At 36.8% G+C, this 15,829-nt stretch overlaps 1 protein-coding gene across 4 annotated transcripts in view; it reads right to left on the bottom strand.

Annotated features, from left to right (window-relative positions):
- Positions 1-15,829, bottom strand: part of Chd7 (chromodomain helicase DNA binding protein 7) — a 216,881-nt gene that overhangs the window by 76,275 nt on the left and 124,777 nt on the right. For all 4 annotated transcript variants that reach the window (XM_069990780.1, XM_069990783.1, XM_069990781.1 and 1 more), the window contains exons 4-6: positions 8,449-8,590; positions 3,073-3,210; positions 1,715-1,780 (exon numbers count right to left, since the gene is read on the bottom strand). In XM_069990780.1, coding sequence (XP_069846881.1) covers positions 1,715-1,780; positions 3,073-3,210; positions 8,449-8,590 — 346 coding nt within the window. The remainder of the gene's footprint in view (positions 1-1,714; positions 1,781-3,072; positions 3,211-8,448; positions 8,591-15,829) is intronic.

Genomic DNA, 15,829 nt, shown 5'->3' with positions numbered 1-15,829 from the left:
TATTCTGGCTGAAGTACTATCAATTGAACGAAAATTAGTATATCCCATCCAAACGACATGCTATTTACTCAAACAAGTCACTTCAATTCAGTGAAGAGGATTATTCTTTAAAGCATGTCAAGTATTTAAATTTTACCTTATATCTACAATTCACAAATTAATGGTTCTAGAGCTATTAGAATGACAAAAAATAAAACCTATCTAATGAATTAAATAGTACTCATTTCTGCTTAGACAGGTGGGAGATTTGGCTGAGATTTTTATTATGTAATCATCAGGGCAAATATCTTCACATTCAAAATCAACAGATAACCATCTATACACCTACCTACACATTGAATTTCAGACTACATTGACCTGTTGCTCCCAATTATTTTCACAGAAACTTGGATGTATAAACTGGTGAAAATCCATACCTTGTATCATACAATTATATGGGACAAAGTCACACCATTTACTGTTGATTCAACGACATTTTCAAGGACCTCTTGGTAGAATTATTTGAATAACGAAAGTTTCCTATTTGATAACCCTGAAATCTCACTTTCAGTCCCCTAATTCCTCAGTTCCTCATTTCTCACACAGAGAAATTATGTTTTATATAATTTGACACTGATTTTATGTTAAAACAAATAGTCATGCACTGTTGGCTCATGCCTATAATCCCAGCTACTCTCAGGTTGCTGAGATCTGAGAATCACAGTTAGAATCCAGCGTAGAATGGAAAGTCCGTGAGACTCTTATGTCCAATTAACCACCCAAAATTTAGAAAAAGAGCTGTGGCTCAAGTAGTAGAGCACTAACCTTAAGCACAAAAGTCACAGAATCCAGTGTGTGTGTACATGTACACATTTACATACACATATACACATACAAATACACAAACAACAAGCTGTACTTCCATGTACTTCCCCTCACTTTGAAAGCCAATTTAAAACAAACAAAAAAACAAAAAAACTGAGAGCTTGATTGATTCAAGGGGAGAAAAAAACATACATATGCAAAGAGACTACTTTCTAGATATATTTTTATTCAAAAAGGCAATGTCATTTACCCAAACTGGACAAGAAGGCAGTTAATTGGGATGAAAAGAATTTTCACAGCAAAAAGAAAACACAGAAATCAGTCACTCTAATTCTCCACTCAATGATGTGGCTATATGGCTACCAACAGGTATACATGGCTAACGTGTGCAGAACATGAACTTTGGAAAGTAAATCATAGTCTCTTCAAAATTACACTGATAACTGCCCTATATATTCCACCTTTGTGTGGGAAATACAGATATTTTAACTGTATATAAAAATGTTAGAAAATATGTGAGAAAACATTTACTTGCCCAAATAATAAACCTTTTCCTTTCAAAGACAGATAAGAGGTAAATGCATGATTTTGATCTTTGTGCAAATTATTTGTGAAAAAGATAGCCTGTAACTCTGAAACTTCTATATATTTCTTTGGTGACTCCTCAGTTCCTTGTCACCTCCAAATGAAATAATAAAGAACAATACATTTTAATTTCATTGCTTAATATATTTTAACTTCATTTGGGATCAAATATCCCCCAAATATATATTAGATTAGCAAATGGAACCAGAAATGTCACAGAGATTTTGTTTTGCAAAAATGGAATCTTAAAAAGGAAATTACAATACAACAATCCTAAAAGAGTCACATACACACAACAAGTTTTATCATGCCAAGTGGTGCTCACCTGCTTTTTCACTGACCGACTGCTCATAATCTTTTCTACCACTGGGCCTTCTGCATCAACAGATTCCTGAAGAAAAAAATAAAGTGATGTATATCTATTCAATAGAAAACATCTGACCTTATTCGACATAAGCAAACAATCATTCCCCTTTGACACTACCTCCATACCCTCTAAATCACTAGGTACAAAGTCAATGACTAAAACACTAAAAGTTCATTCTACAGAAAAGCAAGAGGAAGAGCAGTGCTTCTGACTTCATAATTATGTGGTTAATTACGTACACTAGTATGGGTCCATCAAGCCAGAGAGCATTCAAAAATTACAGCTGCTAAGAGAAAATATTCTCTGCATGATAGCAGTAAAAAAAAAATATAACTTTCCTTCAGCTATACCCATGGGGTAAATATACTCATCACTTTGTTATTGTAGGCAGCGTTTATCCATGGAGGTCACATCAAACATTACACAACAATTTAACATAGCACAAATTACCAAATAAAACACAAAGCTGCATTTAATGTACTTTTTCAATGGGTTACCAGTTTGTTAACCAAAGTACAGTAATAGTTAGAAAAGAACATTATTAAAAATCTTCATGATAATCAATCCTACATTACTACCCTTATTTTATACAAACTATTTTATCCATCATTTACATTGCACGGAGAATAAAGTGTGCCCTGCTGTGTACTACAAGGCAGTAATTTCATAAAGGGGTTCTTATGGTGCCAAACAGCAGGAGATGAGCTTGAGTGGTTTATTAAAGTCCCAGAAGCTACAGTACTGAATTCTCAGAGGTAAATTCAGCTGCCTCATATTCTAGCACTGACTCTTCCTCAGCACAGACCATTAATTCTCCAAAATTGTGTCAAATTACATATCACAGGCTTATATAAAAATAAATTTCAGTGAACAGGGCTTTTTAAAAGATACTTCTAAACAACTAATTTCCCTTAGCACATTAGCCAACATTAGATGAACGTCCCCTGTTGAAAGTCCAATGCTGCCATTGAATGATCCAGGGCTAGCTATAAAATTTCCAGACTATCTTTTAAAAATGTCTGTGAGAACTGGGCACAGGGTAGCTCACACCTGTAATCCTAGCTACTCAAGAGACTGAAATCTAAGTATCACAGTTTGAAGCCAGCCCAGGCCAGAAAGCCTGTGAGACTCTTAACTACCAAAAAAGGCAGAAGTAGAGCTGTGGCTACTTATACTCTACTTCTGTGGTACAGTGTTAGCTTTGAGCAAAAAAGCTCAGCGACAGCACCCAGGCCCTGAGTTCAAGCCCAGGAATGGCACAAAAATTATTTTAAAAAAAAAAGTCCCTGTGAATTACTCTGGATCAAGCTGCTGACCTGCTGCTCAGACTGAGAGGTATTAGAGGGTGAGTCTCGGCCAGCAGCATCTGCATCATCTGCCTCCTCATCAGAAATCTTGAACTCCAAGTCTTCAGTGTACCGCTTTCTCTTCACCTGCCTGCTGGATCTTCTCTTCTAAAACAAAACAAAGTGGGTTTTAAAAAGCAATTTTTGAGGCTCTGAAACATGATGCAGAATGGTAAGATATATTTTCATCTCAAAGAATACATGAAAATTCTGGAAATCGAGTGCAAAGATCATTGTGGCAAGTACATAATGAACTCAGTTGTGGATCCTGGGACGACCATCACTCTGTCACTCCCAGTTATGTGCCCTTCCACAGGAAAATGTATGCAGCCACAAGCCACGGAGCCAGAGTATCCATCAGAAATGACAGAATACTGGAACTAGCCAATGAATCTATAGAGGTTCATTATACTCTTCAACTTCTATGTGGCAGCATATTTTTCATATAAAAAGTAAAAAAGGTGGGTGGATTAGAAAATAATTTGCAAATTATAAGGTTCTACACAAATATTGGTACATTATTTTCTAAGGCACTGAAAGATATTCACAAAAAGACATTTCATTTAAAAGTTATTGCAATTTAATTTGGTCCTAAAACAAATGGGCTAATTTTTTTTGAAAGGCTGACAAAATTCATAATGAATAAAAAAAATTTTAATTTTTTAACATCGTAACTTTTACTTTGCTGCTTAAAATTTAAAAGATTGATAATATTGGGTATCAGTAGGGCTATTGGCAAAATGTGCATTTTTATAATCCTGTGGTGGTCAAAATATAACCCAGTAATGCCTTCTGTGGGACAATGTGGTCATTTATATCAATATTTAAAACATACCAGCTCCTTAACCCAGCAGTTGTACTTCATAAGCTACCCATAATATTTGGGGAATATTTGTAAAAATGTAAGATAAAAAAAGACGGAGACGATAAAAAGAAGAGAAAGAAGGGAAAGGAAGGTAATAAAGAAGAAGGGAGGGAGAAAAATAGTAGGGAGAGGAAAAGAGACAAGTTAAATTGTTTGGTTCTATTTAAGACAAAAAGTTTAGGCATTTAGATGTATAGACTGTTAATACACACAAAGATAAAAAGAAGCATGCCTTGTCTACTATTCTATGCTTCACCAAGCATTTGCTTAAAAAAAAAAAAGACATGAGCACGCTTTTAGCAACAGAAAAAAATAATTGAAAAGATACACAAATTACTGACAGGTATTAATTCTGGAGAAAAGAGTGAACAGAGCAGAGCAGGGCTTGCATTTTATTTTGGTCTTAAACATTTTGAAAATTTCTGAAGGTATTAAGTGTTGCAAGATAAAATTCACAAGGAAATAAGAAAGAACAGAGAAAAGTATCATTTTATACAAATCTTTTTAAGAATTATGAGGGAGGGGATAAAATGTCTGACAAGAAATGTACTCACTACCTACTGTATGTATGCAACCCCGTTGTATATCACCTTGACAATAAAAAATAATTATGAAATAAATTTTATAGCTGGTCAGTGAGGCAGAGAGAGGATATCTCAGGATAGTACCAACACAATCCCACCAGTTTCTCCTAATGGGTGATACTTGATGGGTACATATTTATGCATTTATGTATTTATTCATTTATCGGCACGAGTCCTGGAGCTAGACCTCAGGGCCTGGTACTGTTCCTGAGCTTTTATACCCAAGGATAGGACTCTACCACTTAAGCCACAGCTCAACTTCCAGCTTTTAGTGCTTAACTGGAAATAAGAGACTCACAGACTTTGCTGCCTGGACTGTCTTTGAACCTCAATTCTCAGATCTCAGCCTCCTGACTCACAGGAGTGAATCACTGATACTTGGATAATATTTGATGGATTTTTAACCTTTGTACACTCCAGTCTGAGGAACAGATACAAATTCCATATAAATGTCAAATAAGATTGTTCAAGATTGGAAGCACCCAGTCCTACAAATTCATGGCAGCGGAGGGATAGGGAACCTTTCTGACACAAAACTATCTGGGACTAATGTTTTATTAGCAGATTTGCTAGTGGTCTCAACCAGAGGGAGTAGTGATACAGGCCAGAGGTTTCTCCACATTCCTACTCTCCAAGACAGGTGGTACAGAAACCCATGGGAGGTTGTACCATCTGGACCCTTTCCTACATCAAAGGAGTCAGTTTTACCTTGTGAGCCCTAGGACTGAATGTTCCTGTTTGAATTTTCCCTGATTCTTGTATGGGTTTAAATGAGTTCCTTAAATGTGGACCTCAGTTTCCTGTTCTATAGAATGGGGTTAATGATAGTACTACCCTCATACAAATAATGTGATGATCACTTAAGGGAATTCATTCAAAGCATTGTGCATTGCAATTAATAGGATTAGAGTCATCATTAATCAGCTCCAGTTTTCCAAAGAAAAATGGCCCAGTTATCTTGCACAGCTTCCCTTCTCTTTCCAAAGCTGACCTACTTACTCCTGCTTCCAGGCCTACTTTACCATCCCTCACATCTGGACGGCCAATTTCTTTAAAACCTAAAGGGCTATTATGAAGAACAATGTTTTAATTTTGTGAAATTTAGCCCAATATTTGTATTCCATCTAATATATCAATTTAAATTAAAATGGATTAATTTATATTTCCATCTTTATGCCATTACCGTAGGAGGGACGTGCTACTAATGATCCATCTGTGATGTTTTATCAGACTTCCATGCTTGAGGCCACAATGTCAAAGTATTCTTCCAGCATAAGTAACGAGACAGGGTCTGGACACAGTCTAAGACAAATTCACTTTACATTAAACCCCATTCCATTATTAAAGAAATGTTCCAGTACAATAAAATGGGGTCTTACTTAAAAAAAAAAAACAAAAACCTATGTATTAGTGAATGACTTTTGTCATCTATGTTTCTTGTCTTAAATCAACTTTGTGATATAAATTTGTGCAATCCTGATGGGGTTGATAGTAGGTACAAGGTCATATCACAAATGTTAAAAATATAAAGATTGCCCAAAATTGTTTTAATATTTTATGGTTTCTTTCCTTTGTATATAATTATTAAAAATCATTTGAGCATCAAAATTCCTTTTAAAAATTTTCCAATATAAAGTTATTCATTATATACTGTTTAAATCATGAGGTAGAATATTATTCAAAAGAATTCTGTAGATCTAAATTCAATGTTAGAATTGCATTTAAACCACAAGTCAGAAATTGTGAGGTGACACTGAAATAATAAATCAGCTTTTTAAAACTTGGTTTGTTTTGTAAAAGATACTTTGAGTTAAACTAGGTGTACAGAACAGAAGATTGAAATGTGTCTCCATGATCTAGCTCCTTGTTGTAGTACCTTGTGAACAGTTTCGTGTTACTTAAAATTATACAGCTTTTGTGTTTGGAAACTAATTACAAAATTGAAAGATTTTTGCTCTAAGCCCTTCATGAATGTATTACAGGAAGAAACATAACAAACAAGCAGTCAGTATCACTTCCTGCACCAAAGATGACGGGAAATCACAAACTTCAAAATCATATCTCTTTGTATGGCTGTTCATGTTAGCTACTAAGCCCAGAACACTTACACAGTAGTCAATCAGAAAGCAAGCAAAGTTTAACAAATTATTACTTTTCTGTAACTGACATGCAGAAGATAAAGGGGGAAAACCCTAATATTTCATAAATTCCATTTGAATCTGACTTAACAAATAGACTTTTTAAAACCAGTTAGTCTTGTAAAAGACTAACAGCATTTCCTAGACTGGCATGAATTCTTAACAGTGTGTAAATATTATTGCCATAATTCTTACTTTACGCAAATACAAATTAGGAGAAACATTCTTGAGCATAAAATAAAACCCAAAATCATTAAAAGACTTCAATTTCAGATTCCTTAAATAATTACAAAAGATACCTACTTGCTTTCCTAGAATTTTTTTCACTGACATATGATTAAAAGAAATTATTTAATTAACACATACTGTAGAAAAGTGTAACCAAAAGATTGGCTATACAACCAAAGCAAAACAAGCAATCATTCACATTCTCTCTCCATTTTTCCCCATCTCAGGTCCTGAGCTTAGGTCATTGTGTGAAGTTACAGATGTCAAGGAGCTGTACTCAAAACAAAACCCCAAAACAAATCTGCAGCTCTTTAGACTAAAGATACATAGTGCTGGCTGCCTAGTCTAGCGGGATGCCTCAGAAAACACTCCCTCAGACGTCATCCTCACAAGTTACACTCCCAGCCACCCCCAGTGTACCAGATTGGCCTCTTTCCAGAGAATCTAACAAGGAAATCATGTTTAACTGTCACATGTAAGAATCTTTCTCAGTCTAATCAGTGAAGACAGCATGCCTTTCAAACCAGGAACCTGTATTTATAAAGCTCATTTCAGGGCTAATTCTTCAACTTATTCCTGTAAAATTCTCTAAAATGCAGAAGAATCTAATGCTAGAAAACTTTGCACAGTTGGTAGAAATTTTACTTTGCATGACTACATCTCCTTATCTATCAGAAGTCAAAAAACACTAAGATAAGTTATGTATTGTTCTGTTTTTGGCTTTTTGTTTGCTTGTTTATTTTTGTTGGTCCTGGGGCTTGATCTCAGGACCTGGGCACTTACCCTGAGGTTTTTTCGCTCAAGGTTAGTGCTCTACGACTTTGACAGCCAGCTCTACTTTTGGATTTTTAGGTGGCTTTGAACTTCAAATTCTCAGCTCTCAGCCTCCTGAGTAGTTAGGATTTCAGGTATGAACTACCAACTCCTATATTTTGGTGTTTTGTTTTGTTTTGTCGGTTGTGGGGCCTGAGCGCTGTCCCTCAGCTCTTCAGCTCAAGGCTAGTCTTCTACCACTTCAGTCACAGGGCCACTTCTGGCTTTTTCTGCTTATGTGGGGTTGAGGAATCAAACCAAGGGTTTCATGCATGCAAAGCAAAAACTCTACCACTGAGCCACCTTCCCAGCCCCATATTTTGTTTTTTTAATCTGAAAAATCAAAGTTGCCAAGCAACCAAATTTCGGAAGAATTGAAAAATGTGAATGAAGCTTTAAATGAACCAATACAGTCTATTAACAGTGTTAAACCATAACATGTAAAACATGGAGATACAAATTTATAAAAACAAAAATGGTTCTTTTCCTTTCTTAATTATGAAATAAAAGATGGCAAAATCATCTCTAGTTAGAAACTTAATTCCAGGTTGGTTTCCCCCAGCTCTCATCATGAAGGATATAATGTTCCAGGTGAAAGTAAGGACAGTCTCACAAGTATCTCTATAACAAAGCTGGAGGAGGTCTAGTGTGCTTTACATATGTGGCTAATGTTACCATGCTACACATCCAAAGCTCAGGAATAGAATAATGGCATTACCTGAACACCTGGGTCTTCATCTTCTTCAGGAGCAGGAGATGGTGGGGGTGTTTTGTCCAAGTCTGAATTTTCAGAACCTTCTGTTTTTCCCTTGTTGACCTTTTTCTTCAAAGCGCTTGCATCTGAATCAGGTTTCTTATTACTAGAATTCAAGGTATACCACTTAGTGTTTAGTTCTTAATGTGGTTTTCTACATTTCCCAAAATTTCTATTTCCCATATTAATAGTCCTAGATTGTCTATGACAATGGATAAGTCCAGGTGTGCTGGCCACTTATAATTCAATGGTCAAAAAAATTTAAGTTTCTAGCTCAAATTCATATGGATGACCTTTAGTAAATTTCTGGCCTAAATTATAATAAAAGGGTATGCAAAACCTCTAATGCCACACATAGTACATTTGTTTAAAACCGCTACCAACCCACAAAACCATGCAAAATCAAACTAAGAAGTAATATTACTCTTAAGTTTTAAAAGTATTGTACAAAGCCCTTTTAAAAAGATGTCCAAGAAAAAAAATATAATGATCCATAACATTGTATCTCTTGGGATAGTTTCACATACTTCCAGTGAAGTCTTTTAAAAAACACACACACAAAAACCTGTAGTGCTAAGTGCCCCATTCTGTACGTATCCAATTGCATTTTTATCATACTTAGAATCATTTAATTTAAAAAAACAATTCCAGAAATATATAATTTTACTTAATGTTTGTTTTTAGTTAAAAATAAGTGGATATGTTTTCTTTTGGGGTATTGTCACAATCTCTTATCCCCAAACAGTCCTGGAGAATGAACCTAGCACTCTGTACTTTCTAGGTAAGCACTCTACCACTAGGCTACATCTCAAGCTCCACAATTAGCTTTTTCTCCCATCCACTGCCCCCCAAAAAGCTAGGTCTCTGAAATACAAATAGCAAATCAACCCCACTAATTAAAGCATATTTTTTCCAAGTATTTTGATGACAAACATTAACAGGATTTGAATGATCCATTAAGACAAAAGGCATAAATGCACTGTAACAACAACAACAAAAAATTTTTAAACTTTATCAGCACCTCTAGAACCTTGGCTTGACATTCTGTTAGAATATGCACTTGTGTTACCCAAGATTTTTTAACATCAATTACCATTTGCTATATGATTCTGAAAATATTTCAAGTATAGAAACCATTATTTTTCTAGTTCTAGGGAGCCTCAACTCTAATTTTCACAGTAAAATACATATTAAAATATTAAATTTACTTATTGAAGTTTGTAAAATCCCAGAAAAATACCATAGCCAATGGAATGAACTAAACATCATGTTTTCTAGCCTTGGCTACTACAAAGAGGGCACATTACCTATATGCTTTTATTTAAGTAAAACATGTATCACATTAAGTATATCAAAAGTATTGCTAATATAAAAATGTTCCAACACACAGTAATCTTTGATCATCTTAAATTATTTTAAATGTTCAGTTCATTTTCATTTTGTTTCATTAACATTTTAACTTATTAGTCACATCAGGAAGTAACTTAAAACAATTCATTATTACAGCAAACAGCATTTAGGTTTCAAGAGTTCATTTTATTTTTATATAGAAAGAAAGCAATGTCTTTAAAACATTAAGTCACCAAGAGACCTACAGAAAGCGTAATATTTTTTAAATTAAAAAAAATCCATACAACAGTTCCTTATCCAACTGTCCTAGTGTTTACGCTACACATGGACAGAAGTCTCCCCTACTATGAGGCTCCATTTCCAGCATTTATTTCCGCTCTAACTGCCACAAATTATACAATACTACAGCTGAACACTGGGCCTCTTTCCTTTCATCTGCACGCCAAGAGCAATCAGATTACCCTGGTAACCAGCGGTCACATGACCAGCACCTGCTCTTTTGGCTGGATGCCACTGACTAAAGCCATCTGCTTCCCTCAATCAGCTTTCAAACATTCTCAACACCTGCGCTGCAGTGTTTTGTGGTTTCTTTTATCAAATCAGTGCAAAACTGCTTCCAAAACTTTACATATTTCTCAAATTTGTTTAAATCAGAGGTAGGCCTGTCAAAGAGTTGAACCACTGCCAGGTAAAGTGAGCTGGCAGCTAGTGCTTTCCACGGTGACCTCTCTCTACCAGAGCGAAGTACATGGTTCAATTTAGTGGGGTTGTAGGCCTGCATGCAACTGTCCTTCAGGAGCAAAGACTCACTGTCTGGAATCAGACCAGAGCCCAGGTCTAAGGAAACATCTATTTGCTGGAAGAGAGAAGTGCTAATGATTTTCCATCTGCTCTTCCCAAGAATGAACTGTACGGAATCTCCAAGATGGCTGAAAGTCAGACAGGACCTCTCCAAATGCTTAGACAAAAATCTGTAGCCAAGGAAGCACCCCAGATCTGATTACTGAAAGATTGCAAACTCATTAGACCTTGTTCTATAAATGATCAAAGACAGCTAACAGTTCCACATATCACACATATCAATATACAAATCAAATACTCTAAGAGTCAAAAAAGGCTACAAAATCTTCAGTGTCCACTCAGATTGTACAGTCCAGGAAAAAAACCTGAATTATTGACATTAAATTGCCTGTTACTATTTTGCAATAAGCTAATTTGTACTGTCAACTAAGTATTTGTATTTAAACTATTCTGCCCACAAGAAGCTAAAGTCAAGTGTTGAGTTTGTTTTTTCTTTTAATAGAAGAAGGTATTATAGAATAGTGGATGAGCACATATGTCAATCAGACTTGGGATCAAATTCCAACTGTCACTTAAGGTCTGTGACCCTGGATAAATAATTTACATCTCCTGTGCCTGTTTCTTCAGATACAAAATAAGGTAAATCATATCTTCCACCAAGATTCGTTATAAAGTTTAAACAAGATAATGGGGGAAAGAAGTCATGGAAGAAAGTAAAGGTAGCACTGGGCATAGATGGTTAAATTCCACACACCTGGAAGACAAGCGACCCCTATTCTCTGGCCTTGGCTCAGACCCACTAGACCAAATCAACTACAGGGTGTTACAGAGAAGACTCCACTTGCATTGAGGGTTATGCTTACTTCATCTAAGCAATATAAAAAGAAGGGGGAAAAAATCAATGAATGATACTGTTAATTACAAGCTTAAAAAAAAACAAAACAAGGAAAACAGACCCATACCATATTCCTCCCTATTCCCAGAACTGCTGCTGTCATTGCCACCCAACTAGGGCAACAGTCACTGCCGCATCTCCCCATCATCCAAGCTGTGGGACAGAAGGACAGAACTTACATTTAGAGTCATTATTAAAGTCTGTAGGATTCAAAACTAGTCTTTTCAAAAAAACACAGCAATACATAAAGTCCTCTTCCATATTATGTCAAAAGGTTGAAGATATAAAGAGCAAGTTCTTTCCAGTTGTTAGTAAGAAATATCCCTTAAATCAACACTATAATATTGAGGAGGAGGAGGCCACTGACAGGCTTAGCACGGATACTGCACCTCAGATCTCCAACAGCACAAAGATGTCTACTATGGGCTAAGCCACAGATGGCTATTACATGACAACCCTAAAGTGCAATCACAAGAAAAGCAGGCAAGTATAGCCCATAAGAAACCATGTCTAGGGGCTGGGAAGGAAGGTGGCTCAGTGGTAGAGTGCTTGCCTTGCATGCCTGAGGCCCTGGGTTCGATTCCTCAGCACCACATAAGCAAAAAGAAAAAAGCCGGAAGTGGCACTGTGGCTCAAGGGGTAGAGCACTAGCCTTGACCTGAAGAGCTGAGGACAGTGCCCAGGCCCAGAGTTCAGGCCCCACGACCGGACCCCCCCCAAAAAAAGAAAGAAACCATGTCTATCCTCCCCCCGCACTCCCCTCTCTCTCCCTCTTGGTCAGTTGTGGGCTTGATCTCTGGGCCTGGGCACTATCCCTCAGCTCTTCAGCTCAAGTCTAGTGCTCTAACACTTTAAGCCACAGCGCCACTTCTGGTTTTCTGGTGGTTAATTGGAGATAAAAGTCTCAGACTTTCCCGCCTTGACTGGCTTTGAACTGCAATCCTTAAATTTCAGCCTCCTGAGTAGCTAGGATTACAGTCATGAGCCACCAGTGCCCAGCTTCTCTTCTGAACTTGCTCTGCCTCCTATATTACCTAGTTCAGAATAATGATGCCAGAACATCACTTCGAAATCCATCTCCACAAGGATCCATAGTGACCAGCTGAGATGTGGATCCAGTACTTATATATAAGTACTTATACATATCCAATATCCTATACATAATGTCTGAGAGTCTAAGTACTGCTAATACAGGGCTTCAGTAGTATTTACAACTGTCAATATACCAGGCCCTTTACTTCCTTATTTTCCAGGCATATAAAACTTATTCCCACTTTTGTTCCAAGCTGCTCATCTGGGCATTAGCTTGCCCATCACTCATTCTAAGCAGTACTTTCTGACCACCACAGTCTGGACTAGGTATGATTTCACTGTTCTTCCTACATGCCATGCCACATGATGTCTCTATACAAAGAACATGTAAAATACACAAAATTCATCATGTTTAAAATGTATTAAAATTGAAGTAGTGTGAATATGTGTCTTTTGTCAGCTGCCTGATAGGCTCAAAAGAGTACCTGGAGCCTAAGTCTTTGTATTCTTTGTATTCCTGGTGCCTGCTCAGATGAGCTAAGGCTTAGATGAATTAATTATAAAGGTTAGCTTATCTAGTTACTTAAAAGAAACAACAGTAAGTCCTTACTACATAGTGGACACTATTCTAAGTGCTTTTTCTCACTAACTTGTTAAAAAACAAAAAGGTAGCTATGATGGTTCAGTCTGAGGCAGGAAAGTCATGAGTTCAAGGCAACATAGAACCTAAGCTACCTAATGAGTTCTAGGACAGCCTGAGTCTAGAAGTGAAGGCCTAGCTCAAAAATCAAACAACAACAATAACAACAACAAACACACACACAGCATCTATCTTTATGGTGAACCATCTGTGAAACAATAAAACGGGGCCAAAATATTCACAGACTAGAGGGAAACAAAAACGTAAGCAGGTTTTCAAAACCAATAGAAAGGATTACCATGTACATATTTCATCTCCTAATTTTATAAATGTCCCTCTTTTCCTAATTCTTATCTCCCATCAATAGTGATATGATCAAAATACAGAACCCCCTACTCATGCAGCTAGAGGCTGAGATGCAGAGCCACCTACTTCTCATGGTAGAAAGGAATATTCCTAGGGATGCTGCTACAAAGTTTGGAGAGTCATTGTTCTCCAGTCTTAGTTTCACATTTCATTGGGAGGGTGAAGTGACACTGGTGGGTAATGTGAAGAGCTCAGAGTCCATAGCTCAGGGACCAAGCACCACATTCTCTGAGTGCCCCAATGTCATCACAACATACATCACCATCATGAAGAGCATTCTTAACAGCAACCCATTAGGAGAACACAAATTCTGGGTTCAAAGAGTTATACTTACCACAAGGAGGGGCATTATAAGGACTCTACCATTATAGAAGAATTCCTATTCAGCCTAAGATGGTGAGAGGCCATACAGATGGGCTGGGTGCTCTTCACTGAAGACAGGAATGGATAGTTTCATCCACACTAAAACACAATATAGATGACTAGTTCTTTCTGTCACATACAGGCTTTCTAAATAAAGCTTTATCCAAAGGGCCAGAACTTATTATAAAACCACAGAGCTGACTTTATTTGCTACAAAACAGAATGTAGTTAAACACTGATCAGTGTTAGCCTCTAAGGACCTTCGTCCTCAGTAAGATAGAAAATTTGAAAGGAATCATATTATGAAACGAAATTTAATGAAAAGACTATGGTCAGTCAATAATGGCTGGACAATGAGAGGGAGTTTCCAATCTAGTCAACACTTTAGATGGAATATGTTAATGAAGATTCTTTTTTTTTTTTTTTATCACATTGGAGAAAGTCAACCCAAAGGCTTAGGTAAGGAAGATTAATCTGGTTCATTTTCAGAAATGCAAGCTTCTCTACAATTTTATGCTCTCATCTTTTAAGAGAAGGGCAAAAATTATTGAGGCATATTTTTTTACTTCAAATATTAAGGCTTTGGAATAAAGAAGTGAACCTAATAGATACAAAGAAAGAGAGACATTTGTGGCATAGGATGCCATGTAGGATGTTACACAGAATACCTGTAATTACTGCAACTCTGAGTTATGATAACGAAATGCACAAACAGCTGTTAAGGTCATCGGTTCAATGCCATTGAACTGCTCTTAACTACAGTACAGATTCCCTCTAAGACCTACCTATTAGGCAAGACTAGTCCCACCCTTCTTTTCTCTAGACAGGATCTCACAGCCCAGCCTGAGGTAGAACACACTATTTAGCCTAGGCCAGTCTTAAACTCTCAATCTTCCTGCATGCTGAGATTCAGGCATGTACCATTACACCTGACCAGTGAGCTTTTTACTTTTTGGTCAGACCTGGGGTTTGAACTCAGGGCCTGGGTGCTGTCCGTGAGCTCTTCTGCTCAAAAGTGGTAGAGTACTAGCTCTACCTCAGATCTTAGGCCCCTGAGTAGCTAGGATTACACGTATGAGCCACCCATGTCCAGCTCAGTAAGCTTTTTATACAATGAAAAGTAAAAAATAAAAATAGCAAACCAAAATAGAATAAGCACAAGAAAGTTTAGAAGACAAGACACTATGTTGCATATGATCTTTACAACTTGGGGAGGGGTGAAAAGTGAGGAGAGGTAAGCAAGAGATAATGAGGGAGGGGGTAAAAAAGAAATGAACTCATTACCTTACTTACATTAACTGTAACTGCCCTGTTTATCACCCTTACAATAATTTTAAAAAAATAAAAAAGACTAATGCAGCATAAAATTTGTAAAAACACAAAGTAAAATTAACCAAACATAATATAATAAAAATTTTAAATAAAATCTTATGACTAAACTAGAATGTTATAATTACAGGCAATAGAACAAATTGAGGAAAGTAGCAAAATGAATACTGAGTGAAAGATAATAAGCCCAAAGATAAACATCTTCACACCAAGACAACTAGTACTCCTCCACCTAAAACCCAGGAATGCCCAGCTCACTGTCCAACACCTGCCCCTAAGCAAGTAAGCACAATGCTTATATCCATCTCTGTTATTAGTTGTCCAGCCTAATGCCCACAGACTTTGCTTCAAGCAGCTGTCATCACTCTAAATCCTAAACTCTAATCCTAGCTACTCAGGGTTGAGAACACAGGATCCTGATTCAAAGCCAGCCTGGGCAGGAAAGTCTGAGACTCTTATCTCCAATTAACCGCCAATGAGCCAGAAATGATAGAGTGCTTCTGTCTCATGTCTGTAATGCTAGCTCCTTAGGAGGCTGAGATCTGAGGACTGATGTTCAAAGCCAGACC

This window comes from Dipodomys merriami, unplaced genomic scaffold (genome assembly GCF_024711535.1).
Source record: "Dipodomys merriami isolate MVZ:Mamm:240054 unplaced genomic scaffold, mDipMer1.0.p SCAF_4, whole genome shotgun sequence".
Taxonomy (NCBI): domain Eukaryota; kingdom Metazoa; phylum Chordata; class Mammalia; order Rodentia; family Heteromyidae; genus Dipodomys; species Dipodomys merriami.
This window is presented reverse-complemented; position numbering and strand designations above follow the sequence as displayed.